This window comes from Halichoerus grypus, chromosome 12 (assembly GCF_964656455.1).
Source record: "Halichoerus grypus chromosome 12, mHalGry1.hap1.1, whole genome shotgun sequence".
NCBI classification, from domain to species: Eukaryota; Metazoa; Chordata; class Mammalia; order Carnivora; family Phocidae; genus Halichoerus; species Halichoerus grypus.
The window spans coordinates 91,668,254-91,685,247 of NC_135723.1; the positions used below are offsets into that span (position 1 = coordinate 91,668,254).

General features: G+C 38.8%; 1 protein-coding gene across 4 annotated transcripts in view; it reads right to left on the minus strand.

Moving 5' to 3' along the window:
* Window positions 1-16,994, minus strand: part of KIAA1549 (KIAA1549 ortholog) — a 139,565-nt gene that overhangs the window by 19,831 nt on the left and 102,740 nt on the right. For 3 of the 4 annotated variants that reach the window (XM_078059624.1, XM_036072795.2, XM_078059625.1), the window contains exons 17-18: window positions 6,984-7,030; window positions 856-1,013 (exon numbers count right to left, since the gene is read on the minus strand). In XM_078059624.1, the coding sequence (XP_077915750.1) occupies window positions 856-1,013; window positions 6,984-7,030 (205 nt within the window). Of the gene's footprint in view, window positions 1-855; window positions 1,014-1,877; window positions 3,575-6,983; window positions 7,031-16,994 lie in introns of those variants that run through there. The other variant, XM_078059626.1, reaches the window with a different exon arrangement.

Consider the following 16,994-nt stretch of genomic DNA (forward strand, 5'->3'; position numbering starts at 1 on the left):
TCTTACTAAAGCTTCCAACAGGAAGGTGAAGAAATGAAAATAAAATAAAAAGGAAAATAAAAGAGTGACTTTGAGCCCTTGGAATAAACAGTTAGGTGGGTATAATGAACTTTGAGGATTTTTCAGAGTATGCTGAGCTGTACAAAAAAAAGAAAGAGCTTAAATCTTAAACTCCATATATGCTTTAGGAACAACGAACAACATCCCCAAATATAGCGCTCATAATATCAACTATTGATGAGATGGAATTCCATGATACGAAACAGCAATTTTTAATTCTGGGGTTCAAGACTGGATCTCAGGTAAACTGCTGGGGCAGACCAGCAAGTGCCATGCAGGAATCTCAGCTCAGCCACGTTGGGCCCTGCTTGTCACCTATGAGCAGCATCCCTCGTCACGAGGGCCAAATGAAACAAAAATCTCCCTCAGGTCACTGGCCAGCAACGCCCAGAGTTGCTTATCACAAGCTGGAAAAATGCCTTCTTTAAAACAAACACTTGTTTTTAATACCATACCAAGTGCTCAGCAATAGATCTTTCAGTTTACCATAAGAATTCTGAAACGTCTTCCCTGGAAGAGTTGTGCTGTGAACTCCACGTGAAGGGACAGCGTCTGAGACACAGACTCAGGAACAAATCAGAAGGCGTCAGTCCTGGGATCTCAGCCACCCCCTCTTCCCACCTCCCCTGCCTACACCTCCACCAGGATCCAGGGGAACGCGGCTCAGACCAGTCGTGCAGGTCACCGAATACCGGCACACCAAAGTGCTGGGAAGCCTGAAATGTCCTCTTCCGGAATGTAGCCAAAAGCAAGGGCTGTCTAGCTCAGAAATGCAAGCTAAACAGCCACATGTACCTGTGGTGCCCCCGACAGGCCGTGGCCGGGCCACCGATGGCATGTCCTCCGAGTAGATCCCTCGGGCGGCGACCGGGGCTTCAGCCGATGCCTGTGGCTGCTGGAGCTCTGGGGGCACCAGCTCCGAAGCCGGCAGCAAACCGGGGCCAAAACCTGGTCTGAAGGCAAAGCAAGCCCAAGCATCAGGACCACACTTTTCCCTGGCTCTGGAATTTTATTAGTTCCACTTTCAGCCCTACAGAAAAATAAGACCTGTCTATTGGTGTATACATCTCCTCTCCTAGAACACGAGCTCCCTAAGGGCAGAGGCGTTTTCTGTTTGCTCACTGGCATATCTCCAGCACTAAGAACGTTGCCTGGAGTATGGCTGATGCTTGATAAATCTCTGCCAGATGACTGAAGAAGAAATGCCTTAGTTTACAGACTACATGAAGGCGCAGGTAAAATTCCAGGGCCTGTGCACCTCCAGCATCGGACTGAAGTGGTGGTTCCCAACCTCGGCTGCCCATGAGCATCTTTTAAAAACCCCGATGTCCATGCTGCACCCCAGACCTATGAAAACAAGATCTCTAGAGGTGGGACCCAAATTCGGCAGTTCAGAGTTCCACTGATGATCCTGATACTCATCAAGGCTGAAAATCAGTGCTCTAAAGCGGAGGTTCTCAAACCTTTTGGTCTCAAGATGCCTTTACACTCATAAATTACTGAGGACTCCTGAGAACTTCTGTGTATGTGGATTATATCTATAGATATTTCTTGCATTCAGAATTAAAATGAAAACATTTTTAAATACCTATGTTTAAAATTAATTTAAAAATAATATTAAGCATCTTACCTGTTAACATTTTCTCATGAAATCAACTATATTATCTAACCCCTCCCTCCCCAAAAAGTAGTGAGAAGAGTTTTACATTTTTTCAAGTTTCCTTATAAAGACATCTGGATTCTCATATACTTTGTATTCAATCAGTTGCTGTTAAGTTATTTTAAGAAGAAAATCTGAACTCACATAAATACATAATTGGATAAGGAAGACTTTAATTGCCTTTTCAGATGATACTCAAATAATATTTCAGAAAAATATTCTTCTTTGATACACCAAAACTCAACAAAATTTCCTTAAGGGTTAGTGGCAATATGGAATCTGAAACAGTATCAATTAACTTTATATAATCTGTTACAGAAATCCCACTGGTCTATTTTATACTTTGAATGGACCCATGCATGATTTTATGACATAAGTCATTTGGAAAATATGAGTTCACTGAGTTTTGCAGACTTTCTAGATATTGATACATTTCATTTGGTAGTATCAAAAAAAAAATCACATTATTAATATCATCATTGAGCTCATCAGAAAAGTCTTTTAAGTACTAGGAAGTTGTGAAGCACCCAGTGGCAGACAAAATTCAAATTTTCACTTGAAAGCTCAGCTTTATCAGTGGCAAGAAATCCTGTCAGTTATTTTTCTGGAAGTGACAGGCTCACTTCCTTTTTTTTAAGACAATGTCTGCCAAGCAATCCAAGTCTGAATAACGATGTCTGCCAATTGATCACTCAAAGAGAAAACATAGCAGCAGTACAGATCAGTTCTCAACACAAACAAACGAACAGGAGCTTTTCCTTCAAAATTCCATACTACACAAAGCGCTTTATATGTATTTCCTCTTTTGTTCTACAGATGATTAAAGACTCAAGGGTTTACTTTTAATAAAATTAATAATTTGTACTACTTCACCGAGGACATGCTAACATAACTAACAAACTGGCATTTTTAAAAATCTGATTGCATGGTGAAGAATATGAGGACTACTCAGGCCATCTGGTGCCTCTGCCTTGTTTCATGCTAAGGTTCCAGCAGTTTCATCCACCACTGCTTCTGCCCCTCAGTGTAGGCATCAGCACAAAAAAAAAAAAAAGAAAGAAAGAAAAAGTTAAATAATGCTTTAGTATTATTATGAAACACAGTTTTGACTTCATAGACACCCCTCCCCAAAAGGGTCTCAAGGACCCTCTCTCTAGGGATCTGAGAATTCCATCTTGAGAACCACTCTTCTAAAGAAACTCAAGAATATCTAATTACAGTTCTTTGCAAATGACAACCAATAATTAACAGATCAAATTAGTTTGACGAGAACATAGACTGACTTGCCCCTAATTCTATAGTCTTATTTCTGGAGCACATCTCGTAAATTGAGACCCAGGCTATTTATATTGCTCTCTTTAGATAATTGTTACTGTTTTAGGTTGACCTCAGAGAGAGATGTCTGACGTCTCTGACCTTACAGATCTGAGAGCGTAACATAAGGCATGCTCCTCCTTCAACATCTGTATATTGGAGTTCACCTAATTAAATCATAATCTCTTGACCATCCACCCAACAACTAGCTCTTGCCCTTTACTTATTTCTACTTTACCCAATTATCCTCCTCCTGGCTACACGTGCATCCTTTTTATCCTCAATTGTGTGTTCACAGTTCAGTGTGATCCAAATCGCCCAGAATCTTTTAACTTGAGTAACCACAAAATTGGTCATCCAAACCAGAACGCTTTTGAGAGTCAAAGTTATTAATAATTACACTAGAAAACAGGTGTGAACTGAACTGGGCAAACCAGATCAGATTGCCCCCCCCCTCACCCATCATTAACTTCTGCCCCAGATCACCTAATCTTCACGTGCTCTCTTTACCTTTGTTGTTTTTGGACCATGAAGCAGTGCCTGGGTTGGGGAAAAATAAAACAAGCCCCTCTGAAAATGAGGGCAAAGAAAGAACAGAAAAAATGAGGAAGCAGATAACATTCCTACTTCTGTGTGACTTGTGGTCATTGAAAAGATAGTTGAGTATGATTTCTGAGATTAACTCTGGCAATTCCTTCTTTGTAATAAATCATTTGCCCACTCGTGTGGGTCTGCTTATGGACTCTCTATTCTGTTCCTCTGGTCTATTTGTCTAGCTTTATTTACAGTGATACCACACTGTCTTCATTACGTTACAGTAATTTACAACCTTTAGAATAGTCCTCACACACTATTCTTCTTTTTCTCAAAGTGTCTTGAATATTGTTGGGCCTTTGCATTTCCATATAAGTTTTAAAATCAGCTTGTCAGTTTCCACACATTTTTTTAAAGACCACAAACTACCAGGATTTTGAAAGGGATCACAATGAATCTGTAGATCACTTACAGGAGGACCGATATTTTAAATATACTGAGTTGCCCAATCCATGAACACTTTCTTTAGAGGACTTCACTATCTAGTGAGATTAAATCTGAGATATTTTATATTTTTTAATGCTATTTTGTACAGTATATTTTGTCTTTTGCTCATAAACAGAAATAAAACAGATTTTTGTATGCTGATCTTATATCCAGCTATTTTGTAATTTATCTATCTTGCTAAATTCTCTTAATTCTAACAACTTATGTGTTGACATTTAAGGATTTTCTACTTAAAAATATATCATTTGAGAATAATAACAGTATTATTTCTTTCCTTGAATTCCTTAATCTTTTTCTTTTTTCTTTTTTTTTTTTTTTTGCTTCACTACACCATCTAGACTCCCAGAGCAATGCTGAATAGAGGTAATGGAAGCAGCTATCTTTGTCTTGCTCCTATTCTCAAAAGGAGAGCTTTTAACATTTCAACCTTAAATCATATTTGCTGAGATAACTGTTATCAGATTAGACAAGTTCACTTCTATTCTTTGTTTGCTAAGATTTTTACCATGAATGGATGTTGAATTTTATCAAATGCTGTATTTAGTGAAATGAGATTTCCCTCCTTTATTCTCCTCAAAGTAGTGAATTGGATTGGTTGATTTTTCAAAATGTTAAATTACCCTTGCATTGTTGGAATAAATCCAGTTTGGCTGTGATATGATATCCTCTTGAATACAATGCTGGGTATGTTTGCTAATATTTAGTTTCAAGTTTCTGTATCTATGTTCATAAGTAAAACTCATGAACCCTTAATGTTTTCTTTCCTGCAATTTCCCTGTCCTTGTCATCCTTGATATCAAGGATATGCAGTCTTGGGGCACCTGGATGGCTCAGTCAGTTAAGTGTCTGCCTTTGGCTCAGGTCATGATCCCAGCACCCTGGGATCAAGCCTTGCATCAGGCTCTCTGCTCATCAGGGAGCCTGCTTCTTCCTCTGCCTCTGCCTGCCCCTCCCCCTCCTTGTGCTCTCTCGCGCTCTCTCTCTCTCTCTGTCAAAAAAAAAAAAAAAAAGGTTATGCAGTCTCAAAGAATGAGATGGGGAGCATTCTCTGTTTTTATATTCTTTAGATAAATTTGTAGAACACTGGCATGTTTTTTTCCTTTGGTGTTTTTGGCAGAATTCACCACTGAAGCCCAAAGTTTTCTTTTTCTTTTTTTTTTTTTTTAAAGATTTTATTTATTTATTTGACAAAGAAAGACACAGAGAGAGCAGGAACACAAGCATGGGGAGTGGGAGAAGGAGAAACAGGCTTCCCGCGGAGCAGGGAGCCCGATGTGGGGCTCCATCCCAGGACCCTGTGATCATGACCTGAGCCAAAGGCACACGCTTAACGACTGAGCCACCCAGGCACCCCAGCCCAAAGTTTTCTCTGTGGGAAGAATTTTAGGAATGATTTCAATTTTTTTAATAGTTATATGACAATTCGGGTTTTCTCTTTCTAGGAATTCTTCCATCCATCTTATTTTGAAAAAAAAAAAATCAATTTAATTTATTTTTTGATAAACTCTACCCCCAACATGGGGCTCAAATTCACAACCCTAAGATCAAGGGTCACATGTTCACTGACTGAGCCAGCCAGGTGTCCCAGAATTTTTCCATTTAAATTTTTTTTTAAGATTTTATTTATTTATTTGAGAGAGAGAGGGAACTCGAGAGAGAGCATGAGAGAGAGAGTGAGCACAAGGAGGGGGGAGGGGTAGAGGGAGAAGCAGACTCCCTGCCAAGGGACCCTGGGATCACGACCTGAGCCAAAGGCAGACGCTTAACTGACTGAGCCACTTTCCATTTTAAATTTCACAAAAATGTGTTCATAAAATCTTCTTAGTATCTGTAAAATCTTTTAAAAATCAGCCTTTTAGAAATCTGTCAAAATCTTTTTTGTTTCTGAAAGATCTGGATTAATATGTCCTTTTACATTCCTCTTATTGATAACGCTATACAGCTTACTTGATCAAGCTCTCCAGGGATTTATCAATTTTATTAGCTTTTTTCAAAGAACCAACTTCTAGCTTTGTCAATCTTCTCTATTATGCTATTTGTTTTTCTATTTCATTACTTTCTTTTTATTTATTTTATTTCTTTTTAAGGTTTTATCTATTTATTTGAGAGACAGTGAGCAAGACAGAGAGATAGCACAAGCAGGGATAGAGGGAGAAGGAGAAGCAGACTCCCCTGCTGAGCAGGGAGCCCAACACGAGGCTCCATCCCGGGACTCTGGGATCATGACCTGAGCCGAAGGCAGACGCTTAACCGACTGAGCCACCCAGGTGCCCCTATTTCATTAATTTCTATTATTTTTATCATTTCCTTCCTTCTACTTCCTTTAGGTTTAATTAGATTTTTTTTTTTTTAACATTGAGATGATGCTTAGATCACTGGTTTTCAGCCATTTTTCTTTTCAAATATATTTTGATTCATTTAAGGCATCAAAGTCCTCCCTAAGCATGCCTTGAGGTGTATCCCACAACTTTCACTATGTTGAATTTTCAAGACTCCGAGCTCCATGAGTCTGTCCAAAGTTTTGCTCAGCTTCTCAGTCGCCTCCTCTGGAATTAGCAGGTGCCCCTGGGAGAAAGTTTGCCCAAGAGGCAGGGCTCATCTCTCTGAATTTCCTGGATCTTGGCCCCATACCACTTCACTGTCCTATTAGCTATCTGGGTTTTGTTTTGTTTTATTTTAACATCTTGTCTAGCTTTTCCAGTTGCCCTCAGCAAATTATCTAGTCTGTCACTACTGGAAGCAGACCTTAAATTCCACCTTTTTTCTCCTCTTCAGATTAGCCCAAGACAACACACAACTCAGAAGTTTTCATCTGCTCTAAATATTAGCTCAAAGAAGTGAGTTTACAAAATTTTTAAAAACAGCCTATGTGAGGAAGTTCTAATGCATTTTCTCTTGAAAACTTTACCTTGGCAATGGGCCTGATGGGGGAGTCATTCCATAGTCTTCATATCTCTGGAAGAAAACCAAAAGAAGATGAAGATTAACATTCCACATTTATTAGAAAGTGACAACAGCAAACTTACAAATTTAGGCTTGCAGATTAACTTTAAAGAGAATTATTTTCTCATAAAACAGTGGGCATGCCATTTAAGCATTCTGCCATTCAATAATGCCAGAAGTTTCAGCTTGGGGAACTGGGCTACCAGCCTTTAAAAAAACAGACAACTCATTTCCAGACCTTTCCTTCTTTTATAAAAAATATGAGTAACAGACAGCCTTCCAGCTTCTGTTCTTCCCTACAGGCTCATTCTCTACAAATCGGTATCTTCTGCTAAAAAGGTAGGCCTTCGTGGCCACACTTAGTACAAATGACTCTGCCAACATGGGCCAAGATGGTCACCAGAGCCACTGGGCTTCCAGCAGCAATTCAAATACACTCACAAAACTAAAGTATGTGAGCACTGAACTGTGTTAATAGAACATTGTGAAAAGAGAACCAGAAATTAGAGAGACACTTAAAGATGAAGTTACATTCAGTTTCTGAAAGTTTTCTGGTTCCAAGGAGGCCCAGCCATACTCCTGCCCTTATGTTCCATCCGGTGCCCCATAGCCTTCAGTCAACTCTTTTTACTTGAGCTAATCTCAGCTAACCACGTGTTCTTTGGCTAGAACAATATCAATATGGCATCAGATTTAAAGAAATGTGTATCTATGTTGTGTTCCTCATGAAATCAACACATCCCGACCCTAACATTCATGGGACTCCTACTTCAACACTTCTTTCAACAGCTGTGAATCGTTATTTGGGAATCAGAAACCTTAACAGAGCAGTTACTCTGGACAGAGTCCATCCAACTGCAGTCAGCTTGAACCAACTGGTTGTCCAGGATCCAGAGCTCCCAGTGAAGTTATTAAGTCAGCCTTGTTTCTGGACCTGCTCTCATATTAGACATTTTTTAAGCTGTCATTTAATGAATTAGTATTTTGTGGTAAGAGCTATGAGCACTAACTCCGGCCCCAGTAACAGCAACAAAGGGCTCACTACCTCTATTTTATAGATGAAATCAAGTCACAAGGAAGTTATTTCCTCCTAATAAGTCTTTCTGACTCAAAAGACCAGCTTTTAACCACCATTGCACTGCATTGCCCATGGTTCCCAAACCAGATTTCCCCCTTGAATGAATTTCTACTTTATGAAGAAAAGTAGAGGCTTTGGAATCAAACAGACTAGCCAAACTACTCAACTTCCCTGGGCCTATTTCCTGATGCCAAGAAGGATAGAATGAACACTATACCTCATACAGTTTGAAGGGATTATTACATATGAAACTGTGCTCAAATTACTTCACCTTCTGACCCTCTCTGCTTCCATCCCCTTGGCAGAGGGAGGGAGAGGAGAACCTTGTAGAGTTCCCCAGCTGAGGTCAAACAGCCAAAGGGGATTATGGAAGAAGGGAAGAATAGAAGGAAAAGGAGTTTCAATTCCTTTTCAAATAATTAAAGGGAAATCTGAGACCAGATAAAGATTACTCACAGTGGCCCCTGTGTTTTTCAGCTGTCTGAATTTTTTAAACATACTCATGTGCAAAATAAAACAAAACAAAAAAAGATCAAAGTTTACATATCAGGATTTCAGGAGGTCCAGTAAGTGATAAACTAATAGAAAAACAGTGAAAACTAGCTGTCTACTCTACCTGTTTTGTTATTGTGGTACAAGGCATTTTAACTCTGTTGTAATCAGAAAAAGGAAGTGATTTTTCCAGATAGTGCATGCGCCAATGAAAAAGATTTAAAAAAAAAAATCATAGACATAATGACAGGTGTTTACTTTAAGTGGGTCACATCTATATAAAACTTTGGGCAACACAATAGAATTTTAAGGTTTCAACCAGCGATGTCAAATAAAAATCCCATTTTAATGCATCCCTTCCTTCTATTCAGTATAAAACAGGCCAATAGAGCAAGAAAGCCATGTTAAATGGTTGGTGGAGTCTGGGATGGGTCTGTTTGTAAAATGTCCTGGTTCAGACAATCACACTTGGTACTTAGAAGACTGCTCCAGGGAGGTTAACTTTACTCAGGAAAGCAGAAATACCACCAACAAGTGGCCTTCTCACCAATGCATAACTAACACCCTTACACTGGCAAAAAAAAAAAAAAGACTAAAAAATGTCATTAGATGGTAAATAAAGGTTCATGTGGTAACTGAGGACATCCTGAAATCTACATTATTGTAGTTTTTACTGTAGTCAGAAGAAGGAAATAAAGGATGATCAGGTTCCTCCTGGCAACAAACAGTAATTTATGACCAATTTATAAACATGATAAAATTATATTAGATATGCACAGATACAGCCAATGATTCTGGTTTTCCACTAGATTAGCTATCATCATCAAAACATATAAGGGTAACATCAAAGGTCCATGATGAGAAAATCACTCAGTTAAGAGTATTTATAAAAATCTTGCTATGAATTTGAATTCTTGGTTAAGATGGTGGATTAAGGCATTATCACGGAATTGTTCATCTCCAAAACCTATGAATAATGAACAAATAATCAGTCAAAAATTATTGCTAAAATTCACCAGCAGAAACCAAACAAGCAAAGAAAGGAACAGTTTCATGCCATAAACTGAGAAAACTAGCAGCCAAGGAACAAAAAAAGGACTATGGTTGCATAATGGTAAAGTAATAAGAATAGCAATTCCTTTTTTAAAGTTCAAAGATGAGACGATAAAAGAATAGAGTGAATGGAAATGGGAGACCACAGAATTGAAATAATTTGGGACCTAATTATTGGTGGAAATGATTTGAGGACCGAAACAACGCCATTATGACTCTAAGAAATCAACTAGCAGGGAAAAGAATAGATATGGCTCCAAATCAAATCAATGCCACAGAGAAAAGGCCCATGATAATCATAAAGAAGGCAGAGAAACCAGGACAATGTAGCTAAAGCCATTAGAGAATAAAAGGATAGGTATAGGAAACAAAGATGAGCCAACATGAAGATAATTGGTATCTTCGACTACAATAAATAGAGTAAGAAAATTATTTCAGATATAAAAGCAAGTTTCCCTTAAGTGAATGAAAGAGCTGAATCTGAAGATCAAATGGACACTGGCTATTCATGGGGGAAAATGATTCAGAAAAACTGGCTAAGTGCCCAGAATTATTTACGCTTCCTAGCAGGTAGGGTACATACATCCCTTACCAGGAAAGGGGAAATTAAGATGGCCACAGATTTCTTCATAGAACAATTCAGAAAGCATTAGGAACAGAGAGAAGTAACATATAGATGCCAGCAGCGAACAAGGTCATGTTAGAAAGTGATATGAGAACTCTTCCTTTGCAAACTCAAGATTAAGTCAAGCGGCTCCTGTAGGCTTCCCTCCTGGTGCTGAGTTCCCCTGTCCTCCATAGGATGCATCTACTGTGTCAGCCTCTCCGCTCCCCAGCCTGCTCAACACCAATAAATGGCATTTTACATGTCAGCCACCACCCTCATATCCTACATTCAAGACTGGAGGCAGAGGGACAATCAGGAAGCTCTTGCAATGGTGGCGAGATATGAGGGTGGCTCCAACCCACGTAATGCGGAGGATTCGAGAGGAAGAATCTACAAAGCTGCAGCATGTTGAATTGACCCCAACTCCCTGTCCTTGCCCTTCAGTGTAGTCTACCATTTCAACTGCACCCGCTAATCTGTACATTTCTTGCCCCTTGTCCTTTCATCACATTTGCCTGAGAAAGCCCCACTCCTGGATCAATCCAACTGCCCGTTTTCTCCTTGTCTCCACCTGGGTATCCAACTGCTGATCAACAAAACTACAGAACTTTAATTTGTGCCACTATAATTTTGCGACAGTCATTCTCATCAGGGGCTTCAATGCCACTAAGTAATTATTCTTATGTCCCTAAACGGTTTTCTTTCATTCTCTACAGTAAGTATGCACAATCTCTGCTCTCCCTCAAATCTCTTGCCTTGCCACACTTCGCTCGTTCTCAATAAATGACTCTGCTTTCTCCACTGTGAAAAATAGAAGCCACAGTGAGATGGGAGGCCTCTCAACTTCCTGTCACCCACTACAAACATGATTATATCTGTACCCAACTCCTCCCTCCTCCTGCTATTAAATTGGAAGGAATATATCCCCTCATTTCTAAAGATAATTCCTCCTTCGGCACTCTGGACCCCCCGTCCTGTATCATCGAACTCTCCCTCTAGACTGACTCAGTGCCATCAGCAATAAACACACTGAGGCCATGAAGATTTTTCTTTTCTTAAATCCATTCACTTCATCATGCTAGTTGGGGCCACCAACATCACTCACCAAGGTTACTAGGACAACTTCCTAAGTGTCTCCCTGCTTCTGGTCTGGCACCCTAACAAACAATTCTCCAGTCTAAAATGAGAGCAATCTGTCAAAAAGGCACACTGAATTATGTCTTTAGACTGCTCAAAACTCTTCGGTGTCTGGCCATTACCCTCAGGATGAGGGCTAAGCTCTACCCCTATCAGCTTCCTGCTTTTTCTCTCCTGCCTCATGTCTCACCGCTCTTACTTCTCACTCTGTATTAGTCGCCCAGAACTAATTTCATTGTTAAGAACATTTTGGAGCAAAAATTTTAACAGCCTTATTTCATTATAATTGACACACAATGAACTGCACATATTCAAATATACAAATTGTTAAGTTTTGGCAAATGTTGGTACCCACACACCATGCTCATAAACCAGACAGTGAACATATCCATCACCACCCAAGCTTCTTGGTGCCCCTCTGTTATCCCTCTGTCCCATACCCTTTCCCAAATTCACTCCATCCCTAGGCAACCACTGGTCTGCTTTCTGTCACTATAGATTAGTTTGCATTTTCTAGAATTACATATAAATGGAATCATACAATATGCACTTTTTTTTGGTTGGGGGGGTGGCTTCTTACCCTCAGCATAACTATTCTGAGACCCAAACATGTTGTCATATGTATAAAAAATTCATTCCTTTTTATTACTGAGTAGTATCCCACTGTATAAATTCAGTACCATTTTTGTTTATATATTTGCCTGTTGATGTGCATCTGGGTTGCTTCCAATTTGAATCTATTACAAAGAAAGCTGTCATAACGTACAAGTCTTTGTCTGGACATAAGCTTTCATTTCTCCTCAGTAAATATTTCAGAATAGAATGACTGGGTCATAAAGAAGGCATAGGTTTAATTTTTTAAGATACTGTCAAACTGTTTTTCAATAGGTTGTGCTATTTTACATTCTTATCAACAGTTTATAAAAGTTCCAGTTGTTCATATTCTAATAGGTATATAGGGGTATCTCATGATTTATTGCACTTCACTAAGGACTAATGAGATTGAAGATCTCTCCATCTGCTGATTCTTCGTATTTGTCCGCTTATTATTTGTATTTCTTCTTTGGTGACATTTGTATTCGAATCCTTTCCCATTTTTTTTTTTTTAATTAGAAAGAGAGAGAGAGAGTGAGCACAAGCAGAGGGGATGGTAAGCAGAGGGGATGGCAGGCAGAGGGAGAAGCAGGCTCCCCGCTGAGCAAGGAGCCCGATGTGGGACTCCATCCCAGGACCTTAGGATCATGACCTGAGCTGAAGACAACCACTTAACTGGCTGAACCACCCAGACATTCCCCTTTTCCCATTTTTTATGGGATTGTTTGATAATACAAATCTTGTTCAATTTATTGAGATTAGCTTTATGGCCCAGAATATGATCTTTTTTTTTTTTTAAAGATTTTTTTAATTTATTTATTTGACAGAGAGATAGCACAACTAGGCAGAGTGGCAGGCAGAGGGAAAGGGAGAAGCAGGCTCTCTGCTGAGCAGGGAGCCCGATGCGGGGCTCAATCCCAGGACCCTGGGATCATGACCTGAGCCAAAGGCAGCCACTTAACCAACTGAGCCACCTAGGCGCCCCAGAATATGATCTATCTTGATAAATGTTCCATGTACTCTTTTTTAAAGCTAATTTTTAAATTTTAATTCCAGTATGGTTAACGTAAAGTGTTATATTAGTTTCAGGTGTACAGTATAGTGATTCAACAATTCTATACATTACTCAGGGCTCATCATGATAAGTGTATTCTTTAATCCCCATCACTCATGTACTCTTGAAAGAATGTACATTCTGCTCTTCTTGGGTAAGGCACTTTATAAATGTCAATTAGTTCAAGCTGAAAATCAGTATTAATTCAAGACTTGTTCAAGTTTTCTCTACCTTAATGATCTTCTATGTACTCATTCTTTCAATTATTGAAAGTGTTGAAGTCTCTGCCTATAACTGTGGCTTTGTTTATTTCTGCATGCAGTTCTATCAGTTTTTACTTCACGTATTTTGATGCTCTGTCATAGGCACATAAACATTTAGGATTTTATGTCTTCTTGATGAACTGACCAATATAGTATTATGAAATGATCCTCTGTGTAATATTGTTTACTATAAGATCATTTTGGCTAACATTAATATAGCCACTCCAGTTTCTTGTGACTAGTGTTAACACGGTTTATCTATCTCCATACTTTTTTTTCTTTCTCCATACTTTTAACCCATTTGTGGATTTATATTTAATGTGAGTGTCTTGTGGGCAACAGATAATTGGATCTTGAGTTTTATTCCACTGATAATCTCTGCCCTGTAATAGGAATATTAGGACCATTCATATTTAATGTGATTAGGGCTGAATTTAAATCTACCATCTCGGTGTCTGTTTTCCATTTGTCCCATATGTTCTTTGTTCCCCTTTTCCTCTTTTTCTGCCTTCTTTTGGACTGCATACTTTTTTTTTAAGATTTTATTGATTGATTGATTGATTGATTGATTGGGTGGGGGGAGAGAGAGAGCGAGCATGCAAGCCAGGGGAGGGCCAGACGGAGAGGGAGGGAGACAATCTCAAGCAGACTCTGCACTGAGCACAGAGCCGAACACCAGACTCAATCTCACGACCCTGAGATCATGACCTGAGCCAAAATCTATAGTCAGATGCTTAACTGACTGAGTCATCCATGGGCCCCAAGACTGAGTACTTTTTATAATTTCATTTTTACTCTTTTGTTGGCTATTAACTATTACTCTGGAAGTTTTTTTCATGGTTGCTATAGTTTATATTCTATATTTTTCATTCATCACAATCTACCTTCAAGTGCTATTATTTCACTTCGTGTATGCTATACGAACATCAAAAGAGTGTACTTCTATTTCTCCTCTCTTGCCCTTTGTGCTATTGTGTTTTCATACATTTTACTTCTATATATGCTATAAACCCCATAATACACTGTCATCCTTTTGCCTTAAGTAGCCAATTATCTTTTTTAAAAATTTTAAATAATAAAGAAAAAGTTTTTTTAAATTACCCACATATTTACATTTCTAGTGTTTTTCACTCATTTATGTAGATCCAGATCTTTATCTGGCATCATTTTACTTCTCCCCAAAGAATTTCCCATAACATTTCTTGTAATTAAAGTCTGCCAGTGATACATTCTTTCAGCTTTTGTGTGTCTAAAAAGTTTTAAAAGTTATTTTCAGCAAATAGAGAATTGACAGTTTTTTCCTTCAGTTCTTTAAAGGATTGTTTCACTGTCTTCTGGACAATGAGAATTTTGCTGTCATCCTCACCTCTGTTCCACTGCATTACAATGTGTCCTTTTTCTCTGGATGATTTCAAAATCTTTATCAATTATTTTGAGCAATTTGATTATACTGTTTGGTATAATTTTCTTCATGTTCCTTGTGCATAGTGGGTCATCAAACTTTGTGGATCTGAAGATTTATAGTTTCCATCAAATTTGAAAAACTTTTCGCCATTATTGATTTTTTCTAACTCTCCCTCCCTTCTTCTGGGAACTCCAATTACATGTATATTTAGTCCACTTGAGGTTGTCCCGATCTCATCAATGCTCTATTCATTTTGTTAGTCTACTTACTCTCTTTGTTTCATGTTGGATAGTTTTTATTACTATGTATTCAAACTTACTAATCTTTTCTTCTTCAATATCTAATCTGTCACTAATCCCATAAGTATGTATTTTATCTCAGACATTATAGTTTTCATCTCTACGTTGATATGTATCCTTTAATGTCCTCAATGCCTCTAATTAATACATTCAATCTTTTCTCTAGCTTCTTGAACATATGGAACTTCATTATAACTATTTTTTTTAAATCCTTGTCTACTAGTTCTGTGTCATTTTCCTGCCTCTGCTTATATGGTTAGTTTTGATTGGATTTCAGACATTATTAATTTTACCTTGCTGGATGCTATATATTTTTGTTTTTTTATAAATATTCTTGAGCTTTGTTCAGGTTCACGTATTGTTTTTATGCTGTTAGGTAGAGCTAGAGAAGCTTTAATCTGGGGCTCATTTTGCTCCACTACTGAAGCAAACCAATGCTCCTTCTGAGTAATCTAACTGGTGCTCCATGAATTATGCAGCTTTCTACTCTGGAAGGAAAGGAACTGTAATAATCAGCTTGGGCTGTCATAACAAAATACCACAGAGTGGGTGGCTTCAACAACAGAAATTTGTTTTCTTGCAGTTCTGTAGGCCAGAAAGTCCAAGATCAAGGTTCCAGCAGGGTTTTGTTTATGGTGAGAGCTCTCTTTCTGCCTTATAGACAGCCACCTTCTTGCTGTATCCTCAGATGGCAGAGAAAGGGTGCCAGTTCTATCAGATCAGGATTCCAAACTTATGACCTCATTTAACCTTAGTCACCTCCTTAAAGACCCTAGCTCCAAAATAGCCACATGGGGTTTAGACTTCAACATTTGGATTTGGGGGATACACAATTCATTCTACAGTAGGAACTTATTTCCACACCTGTGTGAGCTCTGAGGACTATTCCCTCTAATCTTTTTAGGTGGTTCTTTCCCCAGTCTTAGGTAGTTTCCTCATACCCTTAAACTGGTCAGTACTCAGGTGAAGATTCTCTGCAGATCTCTAGAATTCTCTGCTTTCTTGTACTCTCTGTTGTGAAATCTACCTATCTTTTCCTCCCCAGTCTCCAATTCTGTCTTTCTCAACTCAGAGAGAACGCTGCGCTCTGCCTGAGGTCTTCCTCCCTGCACCGCAGCTAGAAACTCTCTCAAGATAGTAAACTGGGACATGTGTGAGCTCAACTCATTTCTCAGTGATCCCTCTCCTTTGCTGCCTATTGCCCAGGATTGTGAAAACCCATATATTTGTATGTGTGTATGTATATATATATATTTTTTTCCCCTCCTTGTTATTTTAGTTGTTTCTGGAAGGAAGGTAATCCAACCTTGTTCCTCCATCTTGTCCAGAAGAAATTTGTACTGGGCACTTTTAATTCTGTCTCTGCCATGTTTTTCTCCTGCAACCATTAATTAGCCTTCAGACTTCCACTTAGATGCCATTTTATCTACAAAATCCTTCTAAACACCTCACAGCTCATTAGATGCTCCCTGGCTGTACTTTCCCCCTGCCAAGGCACCCACCACATTGTTTTAAAATCACTGCTTCAATTGTCCACATACCCCCGGCCATAATGCAGAAGTTGGAGCTGTGCAGTGCACACATTAGCAGTACTCCATAAATCTACCTGGATTAGTAAACAAATGAAAGAAACTTAAAGTGAAGAGACAGCAGCTGAATCCACATTCACTGTATCAAAGAATTTGTTCCACAGCATCCATTTCCTTACGGATTATAAACTACCAGTTACAAATACGAAGTATTTAATATGTATAGTTGTAGCATTAAAAACAACAATGAGATGGAATGGTATTTTCCCCACACGGTAGCAGTTATTGAAGGAAACAATCTGTTACTAACCACATACTTTGAAAATTCAAACCAATTTCAGAGATAAAGATTCCTTTAACATGTGTTCACTACCATCCAATTTCACCTTAATGTGGGTAACAAAATCCGAGGACCCAGTATAAACACTCCTTGAGGAACCGGGTCTAATTAACTTCCCTCAGCAT